At 47.4% G+C, this 20307-nt stretch overlaps 1 protein-coding gene across 1 annotated transcript in view; it reads right to left on the minus strand.

Moving 5' to 3' along the window:
* GMEB1 (glucocorticoid modulatory element binding protein 1) overlaps positions 1-19247 on the minus strand; it is a 45570-nt gene extending 26323 nt beyond the window's left edge. Inside the window, exons 1-2 of the mRNA XM_049774775.1 lie at positions 19229-19247; positions 5885-6039 (exon numbers count right to left, since the gene is read on the minus strand). Coding sequence (XP_049630732.1) covers positions 5885-6012 — 128 coding nt within the window. The 5' untranslated portion in view covers positions 6013-6039; positions 19229-19247. The remainder of the gene's footprint in view (positions 1-5884; positions 6040-19228) is intronic.
* Positions 19248-20307: the final 1060 nt, after the last annotated feature.

The following is a 20307-nucleotide window of genomic DNA, read 5'->3' on the forward strand; positions in this document are numbered from 1 at the left end:
AATACTTTTTTTTTTTTTTTTGGTTTTTGGGCCACACCCGGTGGTGCTCAGGGGTTACTCCTGGCTGTCTGCTCAGAAATAGCTCCTGGCAGGCACGGGGACCATAAGGGACACCGGGATTTGAACCAACCACCTTTGGTCCTGGATCAGCTGCTTGCAAGGCAAACACCGCTGTGCTATCTCTCCGGGCCCAGTAATACTTTTTTGTTGTTCTTTTTTGTTTTTGTTATTTTTTGTTTTGTTTTGGGGTCACTCCCAGTAGCACTCAAGGGTTAGTCCTGGCTCTGCACTCAGAAATCATTACTGGCAGTCTTGGGGGACCATATGGGATACTGGGATTCAAACCACCCTTTGTCCTGGATCAGCTGCCTGCAAGGCAAATGCCCTACTGCTGTGCTATCTCTCCGGTCCCTTTATTATTTTTTTTTTTTTTTGGTTTTTGGGCCACACCCTGTGACGCTCAGGGGTTACTCCTGGCTATGTGCTCAGAAGTTGCTCCTGGCTTCTTGGGGGACCATATGGGATGCCGGGGGATCGAACCGCGGTCCGTCCTAGGCTAGCGCAGGCAAGGCAGGCACCTTACCTCCAGCGCCACCGCCCAGCCCCTATTATTAATTTTATTTTACTTTATTTTTATTTTTTTTTGGTTTTTGGGCCACACCCGGTGACGCTCAGGGTACTCCTGGCTATTCGCTCAGAAGTCGCTCCTGGCTTGGAGACCATATGGGATGCCAGGGGATCAAACCGCGGTCTGTCCTAGGCTAGCACAGGCAAGGCAGGCACCTTACCTCTAGCGCCACTGCGCCGGCCCCTATTTTACTTTATTTATTTATTTTTGGTTTTTGGGTCACACCTGGCAGCACTCAGGGATTCCTCCTGGCAGGCTCGGGGGACCATATGGGATGCTGGGATTTGAACCACCGTCCTTCTGCATGCAAGGCAAATGCCCTACCTCCATGCTATCTCTCCAGCCCCTTATTTCACTTTATTCTAATCTGTTTTATTGGTTTTTTTGGGGGGGGTTTGGGTCTTTTGGGCCACACCCAGCGGTATACAGGGGTTACTCCTGGCTATCTGCTCAGAAATAGCACCTGGCAGGCACGGGGGACCATCTAGGACGACGGGATTCGAACCAACCACCTTAGGTCCTGGATCGGCTGCTTGAAAGGCAAATACCTCCGTGCTATTTCTCCGGCCCCTCCAATCTGTTTTTGAGTCACACCCAATGATACTTGAGGACTATTGTATCAGTGCTCAGAGGGTTGCTCCCAATAGTGCTGGAAATCACATGCTACTATGATTGAATCTACACATCCCACAGCAAAGCAAGTATTTAGTCTATTGAGCCACACTCCAATTCAGTCATTGTTCCAGTTGCTTTGTTTGTTTTAAGGCCACACCCAGTGATGCTGAGGGCTCACTCCCTGGCTCTGTGCTCAGGAATCAAACATGGGTCGGCCACATGCAAGGTAAGTAACCGAATCACTGTACTATTGCTTTGACCCTTGATTATTGCTTTTTTTTTTTTTTTTCCACAGAGGAAGCTTAGCTTTGTTGAGTCGGTACAAAAGAGATGCCACCTGGGAGGGGAGAAGAGGGAAGAGGGAGAGGGCCCCAACACAGACCCGAGAGAGCATCAGTCCCCCTGGCCATCAGCAATCCAGCACGGTGGCCAGTAGGGCCATGCAGATGTACATGCTGATCTCGGCCTGGCGGAAGTAAGCTGTGCACAGGTCTGAGTCCATTTTTGTGCTGATCTTACTGACACATGGCATGAGGTGCATGACCACCGAATCCACTTCCACACTGATATTATTGGAGTTCATGACCACCATCTTCTTCTTGGCCCACAGGGGTCATGATGTGGGTCATCATGGGGTCATGATATAAGGATGAACTGGCTGAAGCAGGCCTGGTACTCCTGGGTGGCTCTGAATTGCTCCTTCTAAATGTGTCTGACCCTTATAATTGTTCTTTAAAAAGGGCTCTCTGGGGATGCTTGGTGGGGGTGTTAGATTATACCTTGTTTTACCCTAAGCAATACAAAGTATTATAATGAATCCCTGCATTTTGTGTGTTTGTTTTTTATTGTTTGGGATTTGGGGCCATATCTGGAAGCACTCAGACTTATTCCTGGCTCTGTACTCATTCAGGAATCATTCACAGCAGTGCTCAGAGGACCATATCCAGTACTGAAAACCTAGGTTAGTTGTACACAAGATATGTGCCCTAACAGCTATACTATCTCTCCCTTGAATGCATGAATTTTTTTTTTTTTAGTTTTGGGGTCACACCCAGCAGCGCTCAGGGGTTACTCCTGGCTCTACGCTCAGAAATCGCTCCTGGAAGGCTCGGGAAACCATATGGGAATGCCGGGATTAGAACCACCTGCATGCAAGGTAAATGTCCTACCTCCATGCTATCTCTCTGGCCCCAAACATGAAAGTTTTAAAAATCAACTTAATTAGGGCCAGAGAGATAGCACAGCAGTAAGGCCACCTTGCATGCGGCAGACCTGGGACGAATTCAGGTTCAATTCCCAGCATTCCATATGGTCCCTCAGCCTTCCGGGAGTAACTCCTGGGTGCCACCAGGTGTGGCCCCAAAATAAACAAACAAACAAAAAAGACAACACAAAAATTAATTAAGGAGCTAGAGAGATAGCACAGTGGTAGGGTGTTTGCCTTGCATGCAGCCAACCAGGACAGGCAGCAGTTCGAATCCCAGCATCCCATATGGTCCCCTGAGCCTGCCAGGGATGATTTCTCGCACAGAGCCAGAAGTGCTGCCGGGTGTAAGCCAAAAACCAAAAAAAAAAATTTTTAATTAAATAACCAAGTCCAGGCCCGGAGAGATAGCACAGTGGTGTTTGCCTTGGAAGCAGCTGATCCAGGACCAAAGGTGGTTGGTTCGAATCCCGGTGTCCCATAAGGTCCCCCGTGCCTGCCAGGAGCTATTTCTGAGCAGACAGCCAGGAGTAACCCCTGAGCACCGCTGGGTGTGGCCCCAAAACCAAAAAATAAAATAAATAAATAAATAAATAACCAAGTCCTCACTCCCACCTACCAAATTACTTACTCTTCTTTCTATACTCTATAGAGTATACTCTTTTTTTCCATACTGTGTAATGCTCATTAATAGCATCACACAGTACAATGTAGCCAAAAATCAGGGAGTCACACAACATACCTTTTTTCCCCTCCTTCTCAACTCCCACACAGGCAGACACCAAATCTTAAAGATGTATTTCTTTGGGGCCAGAGAGATAGCATGGAGGTAGGGCATTTGCCTTGCATGCAGAAGGACGATGGTTCGAATCCCAGCATCCCATATGGTCCCCCGAGCCTGCCAGGTGCGATTTCTGAGCGCAGAGCCAAGAGTAACCCTTGAGTATTGCCGGGTGTGACCCAAAAACCAAAAAAAAAAAAGATGCATTTCTTTTTTTTTTTTTTTTTTTTTTTTTTTTGGTTTTTTGGGCCACACCCGGCGTTGCTCAGGGGTTACTTCTGGCTATCTGCTCAGAAATAGCTCCTGGCAGGCGCGGGGGACCATATGGGACACCGGGATTCGAACCAACCACCTTTGGTCCTAGATTGGCTGCTTGCAAGGCAAACGCCGCTGTGCTATCTCTCCGGGCCCAAGATGCATTTCTTTAAAACTATGCATCTTCCTTCTTTCTATTTCTAATATGCCCAAATAAATGATTCAAGCTAAATGATCATAATCTTTTGCTTCTACCTCATCTGTATTTTTACCAGTGATCATACATCTCCTATAAGAACTTGCTACTTGATATTAAAATAAAGCAGAGGGGCTGGAGTAATAATATAGCAGGTAGTGCATTTGCTTTCACATGGCTAACCTGGGTTTGTTCCCCAGCATCCTATATGATTTGTTGAGCCCACCAAGAGTGATCTCTGAGTGCAAAGCCAGGAGTAACCCCTAAGCACCACCAGATGTGGCCCAAAAACCAGGGGGAAAAATAAGTGAGGCCTGAGTGATAATCCAGCTGGTAGGGTGTTTGCCCATCCTCAACAACCCTTCTGGTCCCCCAAGCACCACCAGGAGTAATTAGTGAGTACAGAACCAGGAGTAACCACTGAGTATGGCCCCAACAAAACATCAAGCATGGATGTCAGTGAAATATACAAAAAGAGTTGAAGCAATTGGGAGGCCCAAATTCAATCTATGGAATTACATGGTTCCTCAGCACCTCTGGGAGTGCCCCCCCCCCATCAAAAAGCCAGGTAACCGGGCCCGGAGAGATAGCACAGTGGTGTTTGCCTTGCAAGCAGCTGATCCTAAGGTGGTTGGTTCGAATCCTGGTCCCCCATGCCTGCCAGGAGCTATTTCTGAGCAGACAGCCAGGAGAAACCCTGAGCACTGCTGGGTGTGGCCAAAAAAAAAAAAGCCAGGTAACCTCTAAATATAACTAAGTGTGGCCCCACAGCCCAAAATAAACTACAAATAAGATTTCCAAACAAGTGAATTAGAATATGCACATATAATCTATTAGCACTCCCAAATATTTTAGTTATTTCTTATGATTTTTCCTTATAGATCTTACAATATTTCTTCTTGTTTAACAATATTCAGAAATGTTAGGAAACTGGTTATATTGAAAACAATTGGAACCAGAGAGAGAGTACAAAGGATAAGATGCTTTCATAGTATGCAGCTGCTGCTACAACTCTGGTTGAAACCCTTGTACTGCATATGGTTCCCCAGCACCACCAACAGGTGTGTTGTTTAAGCATTTTCAGGTGTGGCAAAAAAAAAAAAAAAAAAAATCCTGGGGCTGGAGAGATAGCATGGAGGTAAGGCATTTGCCTTGCATGCAGAAGGACAGTGGTTCGAATCCCGGCATCCTATATGGTCCCACGAGCCTGCCAGGAGTGATTTCTGAGCATAGAACCAGGAGTAGGGGCCGGGCGGTGGCGCTAAAGGTAAGGTGCCTGCCTTGCCTGCGCTAGCCTTGGACGGACCGCGGTTCGATCCCCCGGTGTCCCATATGGTCCCCCAAGCCAGGAGCAACTTCTGAGCACATAGCCAGGAGTAACCCCTGAGCGTTACCGGGTGTGGCCCAAAAACCAAAAAAAAAAAAAAAGAACCAGGAGTAACCCCTGAGAGCTGCAGGGTGTGGCCCAAAAACCAAAATAATAATAGGATTATTCATATTAGTAGGATAATAGGATTATTGACAAATAAAATTAAAAAAAAATCATGTAACTTATCCTCAAGATCACAGTGGAGAAAAGGGAGAAAGGCTAATTGTTGCAATTAAGAATGACAAATACAGGATGTGAGGGCGATCTGGCTGCGACATCTGTCACCCCATTGATCGCCAGGGTTGATTCGGCTGATCTGGCTGGCTAGGGGAGTGTCTCCTTCTTCCCTCACCACTCCATGTGTGTCTCTCCAGAAGCTTCGCGCTCGGTCGAAGAGGACAGCCTTCCCCGAATAGAGACGGACCGTTCTTCGGTCGAGGGTATACGAGTAGCTGCGCTCCCCTGCTAGAACCTCCAAACAAGCTCTCAAGAATGACAAATACAGGGGCCGGACGCAGTGGCGCTAGAGGTAAGGTGTATGCCTTGCCAGCGCTAGTCTAGTACGGACCGCAGTTCGATCCCCCGGCGTCCCGTATGGTCCCCAAAGCCAGGAGCTTAGCCAGGAGTAACCCTGAGCGTCACCGGGTGTGGCCCAAAAACCAAAAAAAAAAAAAAAAAAAGACAAATACAGACCTACTACATTATACATATAAAAATGTAGACAGATGGGATATCAATGCTGAATGTTCTATTGGGCTAAGCAATCACAAATTGGTCATTTCTCCATCCTTAGTGCCTCCCAAGATTTTCAAATACTCAAATATCTCATCACTTACCCTTGCTGCACAGGCTGTAACTGCAAGATCACTTGGGTTTTAGTATCTTCAGGGCTCTCCCCTTCATTTCCTTCAGTGGGTAGCACAACCACATCCCCCACTGGGACACTCACTTCCGCATTAGCCATCTTTCACATGAAGTCAGCAAGCTGGGGCTGTAGTCAGAAACAAGAACTCATTGTAGGCCAGAAATTCAGCAAGAATAACTTTGTCAAAAAAAAAAAAAAAGAATAACTTTGTAATTCATAATTTCTTTTTTTGGTTTTTGGGTCACACCCAGTGACGCTCACAGGTTACTCCTGGCTATGCACTCAGAAGTCACTCCTGGCATGGGGGACCATATGGGACGCTGTGGGATCGAACCGTGGTCCTTCCTTGGCTAGCGCTTGCAAGGCAGACACCTTACCTCTAGCGCCACCGCGCCGGCCCCTGCACCCATTTGATGCTCAGGAGTTACTCCTGGCTAAGCGCTCAGAAATTGCCCCTGGTTTGGGGGATCATATGGGACGCCGGGGGATCGAACCGTGGTCCTTCCTTGGCTAGCGCTTGCAAGGCAGACACCTTACCTCCAGCGCCACCTCACTGGCTCCACATAATTTTTTTTTTTTTTTTTTTTTGGTTTTTGGGCCACACCCGGCGGTGCTCAGGGGTTACTCCTGGCTGTCTGCTCAGAAATAGCTCCTGGCAGGCACGGGGGACCATATGGGACACCGGAATTCGAACCAACCACCTTAGGTCCTGGATCGACTGCTTGCAAGGCTAGCACCCTGTGCTATCTCTCCAGGCCCTCCACATAATTTTTTAAAGGTAGAATTCACGAGTAACTTTGCTTTAAAAAAAATGGCAACACTGGATATGAAAACTTAGATTAATGACTCAATTTCAAGAGCACACTGGAGGGATGAAATAATAGTAAAGGGTAGGAAGGGTGTTTGCCTAATACCAAGCTGACCTAGGCTTAATCCCCTACATCCCATATTGTTCCCCAAACCCACCAGTAATAAGTCCTGAGCAGAGAGTCAGGAATAAGCCCTGAGCACTGCTAAGCATAGCTCAAAAGCCAAAGGAGGACAGGAGCAATAGTACAGCAGGTAGAGTGCTTGCCTTGCATGTGATATACTCAGGTTCAGTCCCCAGCATCTCATACGGTTTCCAGAGCCCACCAGAAGTATTCCTGAGTGCAAAGCCAGGAGTAAACCCTGAGCACCACTGGGGGTCTTCACACAAAAAAAACAAAACAAGACAGAAAGCAAAGGAGGGGGCCGGAGCGGTGGCGCAAGCGGTAAGGCCTAGGACAGACCTCAGGTTCGATCCCCCGACGTCCCACATGGTCTCCCAAGCCAGGAGTGACTTCTGAGCAAATAGCCAGGAGTAACCCCTGAGTGTCACTGGGCGTGACTGAAAAAACAAAAACAAACAAACAAAAAAGCAAAGGACGAAAATGAAAGAGCACATTGGAGATCATTGTCCTCTGAAAAGGATAGGAACTGATACAGGCTCTGATAGTAGCAGAAATATCCTCACATTCACTCGGTATTATAGATTTTTCTCAGTATATGTGATTCAACCAGTGGTGTGCTGGAGTCAGCCCTACCAGCTCCTGAAACTGACAGCAAACCTAGTTTATTGATATCAAATTGGTTGCTTGAAATTAGTGATGCTGGAACCTGAGTGATAGCCTTGCACTCGGCAAACCTGGGACAGACCTAGGTTCGATCCAGCTTGCCATATGATTCCCCAAGCCTACCAGGAGCAATTTCTTTCTTTTTTTTTTTTTTATTTGCCACACCTGGTGGCACTCAGGGGTTACTCCTGGCTCTACACTCAGAAATAGCTCCTGGCTCAGAGGATCATATGGGATGCTGGGGATTGAACAGGCGTCTGTCCTGGGTCAGCTTTGTGCAAGGCAAACGCCCTACCACTGTGCTACTCTGGCCCCCCAGGAGCAATTTCTGAGCACAGAGTCAGGAGCAACCCCTGAGTGCTGTCAGATGTGGCCCAAAAACAAAAAGAAAAAAAATTTAGTGATACTGAGAAGCTGGAGAGATAATAAAGTGAATAAGTTGCTTTTCCTTGTATGCTGCCAACTCAGGTTCTATCCCCGGCATCCCATGTAGTCCCCCAAGCACTGCCAAGAGTGATTCCTGAGTGCAGAGCCAGAAGTAGCTCCTGAGCACCACTAGGTATGGCCCCAAAACAAACAAACACTGAAAACATATTATTCAAAGAAATTGGCAAGCATTACAAATCAGGTTTGTTTTTTATTTTATTTTTTGGGCCACACTTGGTGACCCAAAACCAGTGATTTCTGCACTCAAAAAATCGCTCCTGGCTTGAGGACCACATGGGATGCTGGGGATTGAACTGTGGTCCATCCTGGGTCAGCCGCATCTAAGGCAAACGCCCTACCGCTGCACAATCACTCTGGTCCCAAATCAGGTTTTTTTTTTTTTGGTTTTGGGTCACATCCAGCAGCTCAGGGGTTACTCCTGGCTCCACGCTCAGAAATTGCTCCTGGCAGGCTCAGGGGACCACATAGGAGGCGGGGATTCAAACCAATGACCTTCTTTTTTTTTTTTTTTTTTTTTTTTTTTTTGGTTTTTGGGCCACACCCGGTGACGCTCAGGGGTTACTCCTGGCTATGCGCTCAGAAGTCTCTCCTGGCTTGGGGGACCATATGGGACACCGGGGGATCGAACCGTGGTCCGTTCAAGGCTAGCGCAGGCAAGGCAGGCACCTTACCTTTAGCACCACCGCCCGGCCCCACCAATGACCTTCTGCATGAAAGGCCAAAGCCTTACCTCCATGCTATCTCTCCAGCCCCCAGGTTTTGTTTTGTTGTTGTTTTGGGCAGCTGTATAAGAAAAAAGATAGGGGCCAGAGAGATAGCATGGAGGTAGAACGTTTGCCTTGCATGCAGAAGGACTGCGGTTTAATCTCGGTATCCTGTATAGTCCCCTGAGCCTGCCAGTATCGATTTCTGAGCGTAGAGTCAGGTGTGACCCAAAAACAAAAACAACAAAAACAAAACAAAGTAACTAGCTTCATTATGTAGTTATTTAGTAAGTGACAAATCCAGATGTATGACAAGAACTTTTTTTTTGGTTTTTGGTTCACACCCAGCGTGCTCAGGGGTTACTTCTGGCTCTCCACTCAGAAATCGCTCCAGGCAGGCTGGGGGACCATATGGGATGCTAGGATTCAAACCACCATCCTTCTGCATGCAAGGCAAATACTCTACCTCCAATTATTTCTCTGGCCCCTGAATATTTTATTTATTTATTTATTATTTATTTAGTTTTGGTTTTGGGGCCACACCCGGCGGTGCTCAGGGGTTACTCCTGGCAGGCACGGGGGACCATATGGGACACCGGGATTCGAACCAACCACCTTTGCTCCTGGATCGGCTGCTTGCAAGGCAGCTGCTGTGCTATCTCTCCGGGCCCTTATTTTTGATTTTTGGGTCACACCCAGCAGTGCCGAGGGGTTACTCCTGGCTTTATGCTCAGAAATTGCTCCTGGCAGGCTCAGGGGACCATATGGGATGCCAAGATTGGAACTACAGTCCTTCTGTATGCAAGGCAAATTCTCTACCTCCATGCTATCTCTCTCCCACCAAGACCTTTTTTTTTTTCGTTTTTTTTTTTTTGGTTTTGGTTTTGGTTTTTGGGTCACATCCGGCAGTGCTCAGGGATTACTCATGGCTCTATGCTCAGAAATCGCTCCTGGCAGGCTCGGGGGACCTTATGGGATGCTGGGATTCAAACTGCTGTCCTTCTGCATGTAAGGCAAACTTTCTACCTCCATGCTATCTCTCTGGCCCTGAACTTTTTTTTTTAATTCTTTTTTTAGTGAAGATCAAGACCAATGCTTTATACAAAGTAATGCATATATTCTACTAATGAACTTCATTTGTGATCCTTCTAGAAACTAGTTAATATCTCTGCTTCAGACTAAATGAAGAGACTATCTCACCAGGCATTTCCTTTACAGAATTCATAGAAAAATGAGTGTTTCCCATGATCAGGAAACTACAATGTTTCCTGATTCTAAAACAGGAGTCTCGAACTCAATTTACCTGCGGGCCACAGGAGGCAAAGTCGAGGAGATCCTTGAGTGCAAAGTCAGCAGTAAGCTTTGAACATTGGGGGGTGTGACCCAAACAACTAAAACAACTAAAACAAAACAAAACAGAACAAAAAGAGATTCCTCTAGGGCAGGGCCACAAAATGTTGTATGGAGGGTCGTTTGCGGCCCGCGGGTCGCAAGTTTGAGACCCCTGAAAGCAGGATTGGGCCTGAACAAATAGTACAGTGGGCAAGGCCCTTGCCTTGAAACAGAGCGAACACTGGTTCAATCCCTGGCACCCCATATGGTCCCCTGAACACAGCCAGGAATGATTCCTCAGCGAAGAGCTAAGAATAACCACTGAGCACAAGCAGGGTGACCCACCCCCAAAGAGGCAAAGCAAAAAGACATGCTTTTGTTTGATGGTTTTTTTTTTTTGGGGGGGGGTCACACCCGGCAGCGCTTAGGGGTTACTCCTGGCAGACTCAGGGGACCATATGGGATGCCGGGATTCGAACCACCAACCTTCTGAATGAAAGGCAAACGTCTTACTACCTCTCCGGCCCCAAAAGACATGTTTTTTGACATAACTTTGAGCTATCTTCCCAGACCACAACAAGACCTTGTATGCCTCAATTGAGAATGTCTGTGCTGGTAAGCATGTGAACAAGCACTAGAGCAAAGCAAGCTACACAACACCCCCAGTCATCACAACATCAACAACAAGCAAAATTTTAAAAATTTAAGCAGGGAGTAGATGGGGATGGAGAGAGAATACAGGCTTTGCATGTGGCCACCCCATTTCCATTCTTGGCACCACAATGTCCCTATCAAAAAAGTGGGGGAAGGTAAGAAAGAATAAAAATAGTAACTTTCAGTGGGCCAGAGAGATAGCATGGAGGTAAAGTGTTTGCCTTGCATGCAGAAGGACGGTGGTTCAAATCCCGGCATCCCATATGGTTCCTCGAGCCTGCCAGGAGTGATTTCTGAGTGTAGAGCCAGGGTGTGACCCAAAAAAAACAAAAAACAAACAAACAAAATAGTAACTTTCAAATTTTGGAAAAAATATAACTCAAAATTTTTTGTTCTGGGGCCACATCGAGGGATGCTCGGGTGTTTACTTTTGACCCTGCACACAGGAATCACTTCTTTATTTTTTTAAGTTTTTTTTTTTTGTTTGTTTTTTTGGTTTTTGGGCCACACCCGGAGGTGTTCAGGGGTTACTCTTGGCTGTCTGCTCAGAAATAGCTCCTGGCAGGCACGGGGGACCATATGGGACACCAGGATTCGAACCAACCACCTTAGGTCCTGGATCGGTTGCTTGCAAGGCAAACACCGCTGTGCTATCTCTCCGGGCCCAGGAATCACTTCTAACAATGCTCAGAGGACCATATGGAATGCCAGGGACTAAATCCAGGTTGGCCCAGTAAAGGCAAATACTCTAACAGCTGTACTCTTATCTCTAACCCCTAAGGCAAAATGTTTAGATCTTTTATTTTGGTTTTGGGCCATACCCAGCTCAGGGAATATTCCTGGTTCATTTGGAAGACCACTTTTGGTGCCTGCTGGGAATTAAACCTACGTTGGCAAAACACAAAGCAAGCACCTTAATTCCTGTATTATCTCTCTGGTTGTGTTGTTAGGAATTTACGAAAACTCATAGGGCCCCAGGATATTTTACAGCTGTCAGTCCCCATATTAAAAAAAAAGGAGTGTAAGGGGCTGGAGAGATGGCATGGAGGTAAGACGTTTGCCTTGCATGCAGAAAGATAGTGGTTCGAATCCCGGCATCTCATATGGTCCCCGAGCCTGCCAGGAGCGATTTCTGAGCTTAAAGCTAGGAGTAACCCCTGAGCACTGCCAGGTGTGACCCAAGAACCAAAAAAATTAAATTACATTAAATTAAAAAAAAAAAGGATAAAAAAAGAAAATAAAGGAGTGTAAAAGCACTGTATTTACTTATACTTGTGAAGATAGAAGGATTGTGCTGAATAGAGTAGATATATGATGAATGTCAATTTGAAGGTGAAATTAGTAATCTAATAACCTAATCCACATCTCAGCTCTGCCATTATATTTGGCTTAGCACTCAAGTCTTCTCATTTAGCTCTGAAATATTTTTCTAACTTATCTGAACTCTATTACCCAAAGAATCCAAAGTTCCCATCACATCAACCAACCATTGCACTCTGAACATATAGTCTGTAGTTTCAGATATAGAACCCAGCTCTGCCACATGCAAGGTAAGCATCTTACCTGCTCTACTATAGCTCTAGCCCCTTTTTCCTTTCTATTACACTGTGTGTGTGTGTGTGTGTGTGTGTGTGTGTGTGTGTGTGATCAATCTATAGCTCTAGCCCCTTTTTCCTTTCTATTACTCTGTGTGTGTGGATGGTGTGTGTGTGTGTGATCAATCTCAGGGTCTGAGCAAGGCAAATGCTCTACTACTAAGATATCGCCAAAACCCAAAGTTTTGGGGGTTCTTTTTTTTTGGGGGGGTTACACCCAACAGCACTCAGGGATTACTCTGGCTCTAAGCTCAGAAATCGCTCCTGGCAGGCTCAGGGGACCATATGGGATGCCAGGATTTGAACCACCATCCTTTTGCATGCAAAGCAAACGCTTTATCTTCGTGCTATCTCTCTGGGCCCCCAAAATATTTTCTTTTCTGAAATCCTCCATTAGTTGGCTTGTATAGATCCTCTAGAGTTTACTACAGTAATGTCCTCTATTGCATATATTTCCGTAACTGAACTACACTCTTGAGAAGACAGGTGCTGCTTATCTAAAAATCTTTGTCTTCCTTGGCTCTGCTCAGCATAGACTCTAACAAATGTTAGTTTATTCAACTTTCATGTATTTATTCAGTTAAATTCTTTTTGTTTTGTTTTGTTTTAATCATTTTTTTATTTCTACTCAATGTTCAGACTGTTTGGTCTTGGAACCCTCCATTATTTCTCCCTCAATTTGTGAAGCAGAACAAAATGGTTCAAGTTATGTGGTTTTGTTAGAAGGTATTGTTAAACTCTTAAAACTTCACATATCTGATTTACAACTCTGACTTTATGATTTTCACATTCAAACATTTTTTCCTGAACTCCATACTGTGTCTAACCAAGTTTCTTTTAATAAAAAGGATTTTAGGCCAGACTCAGATGTTCTTAGAGCTTACTCTGAGCTCTGCATTCAGGAATCCTCCTGGCAGGTTCAGAGGACCATGAGCTGCTAGGGATCAAACCCTTGATGGACAGCATGCAAGGGAAGCACCAAATCCGCTGTACTATTGCTCTGGGCTCTTTTATGTCTCGTTTCATTCCCTAAATTGAATTCAGAATCTCTTTCAAATCTGTTCCTAAGTTTCCTGACTCAGCTTGAATCCTCAGCATCTCAAGAGGTCCCTGAACTCCTTCATGAGTAAACCCTGAGCACCCCTAGACGTGGCCCCCCAAAAAAACCAAAAATCTAGGAAAAAAGAAAAGAATTAATGGACTGGTTTGGCTGGCTGCCAGCAACAGACCAAATAATTAGGCCTTCGGAATCAAACGAAAGTCAAAAAGGGGCATGGTAAAGCATAAAAATGCCATTAAATCTTAAAATAACTGGGGGCCGGAGAGACAGCATGGAGGTAAGGCGTTTGCCTTTCATGCAGAAGGTCATCAGTTCGAATCCGGCTTCCCATATGGTCCCCTGTGCCTGCCAGGAGCAATTTCTGAGCATGGAGCCAGGAGTTTCCCCTGAGCACTGCCGGGTGTGACCCAAAAACCACAAAATAAATAAATAAATAAATCTTAAATTAACTGAACAAATAAATCTCTTCAAAGCTTGGAATATAGAAACATAGGCTAAATTAAAATAATTGCAGCAACATTTGTTGAACACTTGTTTATTGTATTTGGGGGGGGGGGGATCACATTTGGCAGTGCTCAGGAGTTACTCTTGGCACTTCACTCAGAAATCGCTCCTGGTGGGCTGGAGTAGTGGCGCTAGCAGTAAGGCCTGGCAAGCACTAACCTAGGATGAAACCGCGATTCGATTCCCCCGGCATCCCATATGGTCCTCCAAGTCAGGAGCGATTTCTGAGCGCATAGCCAGGAGTAACCCCTGAGTGTCATAGGGTGTAGCCCAAAACCAAAAAAAAAAAAAAAAAATCGCTCCTGGCAGGCTCGGGGGACCTTATGGAATGCCAGGATTCGGACCACTAGATCAGCTGCTTGCAAAGCAAATGCCCTACTGCAGTGGTCCGGCTCCTACTGTATTTTTTTTTGGGGGGGGCCACACCCAGCGTTGCTCAGGGGTTACTCCTGGCTGTCTGCTCAGAAATAGCTCCTGGCAGGCACGGGGGACCATATGGGATACTAGGATTCGAACCAACCACCTTTGGTCCTGGATCGGCTACTTGCAAGGCAAACACCGCTGTGCTATCTCTCCGGGCCCTATTTTAACATTACAGAATTTGAGTTTTTTTGGAGAGGCGCTGGAGAATCCAGGAACTCATCCATGAGGTGTATGCTTAAATACTGAGCATATTCTGGGCCTCATAATTAAAAGATGTGTTCAGTGTGTTAAAAAAAATATAAGGCGGGCCCGGAGAGATAGCACAGCGGCATTTGCCTTGCAAGCAGCCGATCCAGGACCAAAGGTGGTTGGTTCGAATCCCGGTGTCCCATATGGTCCCCTGTGCCTGCCAGGACCTATTTCTGAGCAGACAGCCAGGAGTAACCCCTGAGCACCGCTGGGTGTGGCCCAAAAACCAAAAACACAAAACAAAACAAAATATATATATATTCCAAAAAAAAAAAAAAAAAAAAAAGGGGCCGGAGAGATAGCATGGAGGTAAGGCGTTTGCCTCTCATGCAAAAGGTCATCGGTTCGAATCCCGGCGTCCCATATGGTCCCCCGTGCTCGCCAGGAGCGACTTCTGAGCATGGAGCCAGGAGTAACTCCTGAGCACTGCCGGGTGAGACCCAAAAACCAAAAAAAAAAAAAAAAAAAAAAAAAAAAAAATATATATATATATATATATATATATATATATATATATATATATATATATGGCGGAAGGGGTTAATTTTTAAAAATTTGCTTAGGTTGGGGCCAGAGCTGTGGTGCAGGAAATATGGCATTTGCCTTACATGAGCTAACCTAGGACAGACCAAGGTCCAATCCCCAGGCGTGTCCCATATGATGGTCCCCCAAGCCAGAGGCGTTTCTGAGCGCATAGCCAGGAGTAACCCCTGAGAGTCACTGGGTGTGGCCCAAAAAACAAACAAACAAACAAATTGCTTAAATTAAGTAATGGAATACAGAAGCAGAATTAGGAGGACGTTTCTAGTTTCTTTTCTTTATTTTTTGTTTTGGGGCCACTCCCAGCAAGATTAAGGGCTTACATCTGGCTGTGCTCATGGGACTATACACTGGGGTTGACCAAATACAAAGGGACTGAGTGTTTGCCACATATAAAGCCTCCTTAATTAAGCCTGTACTAACTGTCCAATCTAGGATGCTTCTAGTTTCAGTCTAGTACCTGACTCTTTTTTATAATTTTGTTGTTTTTCGGGTTGGGTTTTACTTTTATTTTGGTTTTTGGGTCACACCTGGCAGCACTCAGGGGTTACTCCTGGCTCTATGCTCAGAAATCGCTCTCGGCAGGCTTGGGGGAACCATATGGGATGCTGGGATTCAAACCACCGGCCTTCTGCATGCAAGGCAAACACCCTACCTCCATGCTATCTCTCCGGCCCCTAATATTTTGAATGAGTGTCAATAATATTTTATTCTTTCCTCAGTATGAATGCATATTTTTTGTTTTTTGGGACCTGCAGCCAGCAGCTATGTGCTCAGAAATTGCTCCTGGCAGACTCTGGGGATCATATGTGATGCTGGGGATCAAATCCGGGTCAACAGTGTGCAAGGCAAATGCCCTACCAGCTGTGCTATTGCTCCAGCCCCTGCACTCAGGTTTTATTCGTTATCCCTGCCACATTTTGTAACTCAAGCACAATGTTTTGAATGCTTCTCTAACCTGAGAGGTTTATCCTCAAAGAGGATAATTATAATCATTTACAGTATATTTCTCAGTGCCATCAGACACAGGTCTGATTCAACATTCTTCAGAGAAGCAAGTTTGGGTTTGAACATCTCTTATTACCCTAAATACCATATTCTAGCAAGTAACCTGAAACCAGCTCCACAGACTATACTGGCTAACTGCAAGGTCATCTCTTTCAGCTAAGTGAAAAGTGGCTCTTGTTTATAGCAACAAAAACTCCTGAGGAAAGATGACTGAGTGGCTCCTTTGGGTATTTAATGGAGGACTACCTTAAAAGTATTTGTTGTGGAATCATACAACACTGTAATTCCACATAAAGGAAATAAAAAATTTATGTGAAAGAAAAAAATCATTTTACAGTTATTTTCAGATTAAAAAGATACCTCGAAAGTAAGCACCCAACTGCTCACATGTTATCAGAAACTAAACAAATGACATCTGACCTACTCTAGATTGTTTAGAAAGCTGCTTAAAAACCAGTGTCACAGGGCCGGTGAGGTGGCGCTAGAGGTGAGGTGTCTGCCTTGCAAGTGCTAGCCAAGGAAGGACCGTGGTTCGATCCCCTGGCGTCCCATATGGTCCCCCCAAGCCAGGGGGCAATTTCTGAGTGCTTAGCCAAGAGTAACCCCTGAGCATCAAACAGGTGTGGCTCAAAAAAAATTAAATAAAAACCAGTGTCACATGTTTTAAGGATATCAGAGTTGGTAGTTAAAAAGAAACAGAAATGTATATGTATATCCTGAAATTTAACCCCACTATATTTACTCCACTGTAATATATATATACTCCACTGTAACATATATATGTATATACATATATTTGTTTTTTGGTCAAGCCCGGCAGCGCAGGAGTTACTCCTGGCTCTGCACTCAGAAATCGCCCCTGGCAGGCTCAGGGAACCATATGGGATGCCAATGATAGAAACGGGGTCTGGCACCTCCCAGGTTGACTGCATGCAAGGCAAATGCCCTACTACTGGGCTATCTCTCTGGCCCCACGTATTATAATTTTTATATAAACTATGTGTACCCTATTGTTTGAGGTACAGGGACTCAAACCCAAGACTCAAACATATAAAGTAAGTGCTCTACCACTAAGTCACATCCCTGGGCCCTTGTGCAGTCTATTCTGCATTGGAGCCAAACCTGCTTTTCTCAGGATTTACTCCTGGGCGCAGTACTAGATCACTCCTGGTGGGGCTCAAGAAACCTTATGTGGTATGTGGGAATCAAGTGAGGGTTAGCCATGTGCATGGCTAGTACCCAGCCTGCTCTAGAATCTCTCCTGTCCTGCAGTCATACCTAAGTGTTGTGGGGGGATGGACACAAAGGGGTGTTGGGAATCAAACTCATGTATTAAAAGCATGTGCTCAGCCCTCTGAACTCTCTAGCCAAGTGTAGGAATTCTTAAAAATTAATAATTAAAATTGTGTTATTACTTAAGGCCAAAACTCCTTCCCCGTCCCTTTATTCTCCTTCATTCATGAAGTAGGTGACCTAGAATGCTACCAAAGGTAATGAAGCCAACCACCAACAGGGAAATAGCCAGAGTACATTAAGTTCAGATAAGTCATACATTGAAGACTATTATATAGATGTTCAGAGAAACCAATGGGGTAAAGGGTTTCATTGAAGATTCATCCTATTAAAGTCTACACCCTAGGACAATATCAAAATGGGACTTCAACAAATCCACTGAAATCAACTACAAGTTAGAATTCACTACATATTTGTTGGGAGTAAATGTGAGTAAACTAACTGGTTAATGACTACATGAAAGTCACTGTATTAGTATTATTAAATATGTATAACTGATTAAAAAAAAAAAGGCTGACAAATATGGGAAGAAGGTCCAAAAATTTAATAAATTCTCCAGCACTTCGGTAACCATTAGAATAGGCAATAGGGGGAAGTGGAAGAACCCCAGAGCCTAGAATGATCCATCTACTCAACAGTTCCCCTAACCCTTCATAGGAGGAAACCCCCATCTCTGGGTGCTGGTGTGTGTGTGTGTGTGTGTGTGTGTGTGTGTGTGTGTGTGTGTGTGTGTGTGTGTGTGTGTGTGTGCGTGCGTGCTGATGAATCCACTACCACCAAAGCCGTGTGTGTATGTGTGTGTGTGTGTGTGTGTGTGCTGATTAATCCACTCCCACCAAAGCCCCTAGTGTGTGTGTGTGTGTGTGTGTGTGTGTGTGTGTGTGTGTCTGGGTGCTGATGAATCCACTCCCACCAAAGCCCCTAGTGTGTGTGTGCGTTTAGGGGCCAGTCCAGGCCTTTCCTGCCTGCTGTCCCCTGGCCCAAGGTCAAAGCTAAGTAAGTCCTTTTCCAAGGTTCCCTTTCTAAGATACCAACCTCCCTTCTGCTGCCTCCCACCTGGCTCCCGACTAAAGCCTGTTGTAAAGCAGGGGTGCCAGGCACAGCCCCTTCAAAAACCATCCTCCAGAAGAGATCCCTTCACTCCCCATCGGGGTGCTACGTGGAGCCTGTGCCCCTGGGAGCGACTCCTTCCCGGGGAAGCCTGGCTCAGTCGGTCTTCGGAGCCCCTCTGCCCATCCGGTCCGGGTCCCAGCGCCTGGAGCTGTCACTGGGCCTGGGGACTGAGCACCACCGGGGATGGATGGCGAAGGCCTCGCAGGCTCCCTCCCCGGGGTCCCTTCACCTCCGGCGCCCCCAAAACTCTGCCTCGGGCGCCCCCACACCCCACGGAGGCCTCTGTCTTCAGCTGCACCCCTGCAGGGCCCCCTCGAGTGCTCGCAGGCCGGGCCTCTGCACCACCATTAGCACCACTACCAGCACCCCGAGATGCCCAAGATGTCCCCCTCGGCCCAGGCCTCCCGGGGTGGTCGGGCCGTCCGGCTCGGGGTTCTGGGGAGCCCGCCCCGCCCCCACTCCCCCGCCCGCCCGCCCGCCCCCGCCGGCCGGGTGGGTCCGAGGCGGGCTGCGCGTCCGCGCGTCCGTCCGTCCGTCCGTCCGTCCGCCCGTCCGTCCGCGCTGGGGGCGGCCCGGCGGCTCGGGCGGACCCAGCGGCAGCGTCCCCCCACCCCCCCGCGGCGCCGCGACGTCCGCTCGCTCCCCGGCGGCGGCGGCGGCACGCACAGGGCGTGGGGAGGCGCCCGCCCGCGGAGGCAGCAGCCGCAGCCCCCCGCCCTGCGCCGCCCGCCGCCGCCCGCCGCGCGCCCCCCGCCCCGCCCGCCCGCGCCGCGCCGCGCGCCCCCTCCCCCTCCTCACCGGCTCCGTCGGGCGGGCGGGCGGGCGGGCGGGCTGCGAGCGGCCAGGGCGGGAGGCGACGGAGCATGCGCACTAGGCCGCCACGGCTGCTCCCGCCGCCGCCGCCGCCAGCCGGCCTGCCACACTTCCGGCCGCCGCCGCCGCCGCCGGCTGGGCGCCTTAAAGGGGACGCGTCCCGGAGGAAACCCACCTCTCGGCGGGCGGGCGCGGTTTGGGGGCCCTGGCCGGGAGGCAGTGGGGGGGCTTTTGGAGGGAGGGGGCATGGCCGATGGATAGCTAGGGATAGGGAGGACGACGGTAGGGAGGTCAGGAGTTTCTCCCGCCCGCCGTCTAAGTTCAGGAGGAAAATGACAGCTCCCATCCGGACCCACACCATACCCGACACTCTGGAATCTCTTTCGACTTCCCCAAATCCCTGTTGGAGGAAATTTAAGTCTTAGCAAGTTTTTCTTAGGTTAGGGTCCCACTCTCCGTTTGGTAGCAGAAGATCGGGTCGTGTGTGTATTTTTTTGAGCAAATGGCTAATATTCTCTGACCCAGGCTTATTTTCAAGTCTTTTCTTGATGAGTGAGGTCTGGGTTCAATTTCTTTAACTTTTGGGAAGTTATTTAACTTCCTCCAAGACTCGTCCACTGCAAAAAGAAATGATGCCTGCCTGAAAAGTTGTTGGGAAAGTTACTGGGACTTGGAACAGTCATCTGCAAACTTTTTTCTATGAGCAGGCCTTGTGGAAAGTGTGTGTGTTTGTGTGCGTGTTGGTTTGCGAACTTTTTTCTATGACCAGGCCTTGTGGAAAGTGTGTGTGTGTGTGTGTGTGTGTGTGTGTGTGTGTGTGTGTGTGTGTGTGTGTGTGGCATGTATGCTGTCTTGTTTTGGTTAGGGGGAGGGCACACCTGGTGGTGCTCCTGGCTCTGCACTCAGGAATTACTCCTGGCACTGCTCCAGGGACCTTCTGGAAGATCCTGGTTTGACCGCCTGGAAGAAGGCAAACACCCTACCCTTCCCACTGTACTGTTTTGGCTCCATGTATGCTTCCTTGTTGATCTTTCTCCTAGTAAGATTTTTTTTAATATAATCAC

Source organism: Suncus etruscus, chromosome 6 (assembly GCF_024139225.1).
Source record: "Suncus etruscus isolate mSunEtr1 chromosome 6, mSunEtr1.pri.cur, whole genome shotgun sequence".
NCBI classification, from domain to species: Eukaryota; Metazoa; Chordata; class Mammalia; order Eulipotyphla; family Soricidae; genus Suncus; species Suncus etruscus.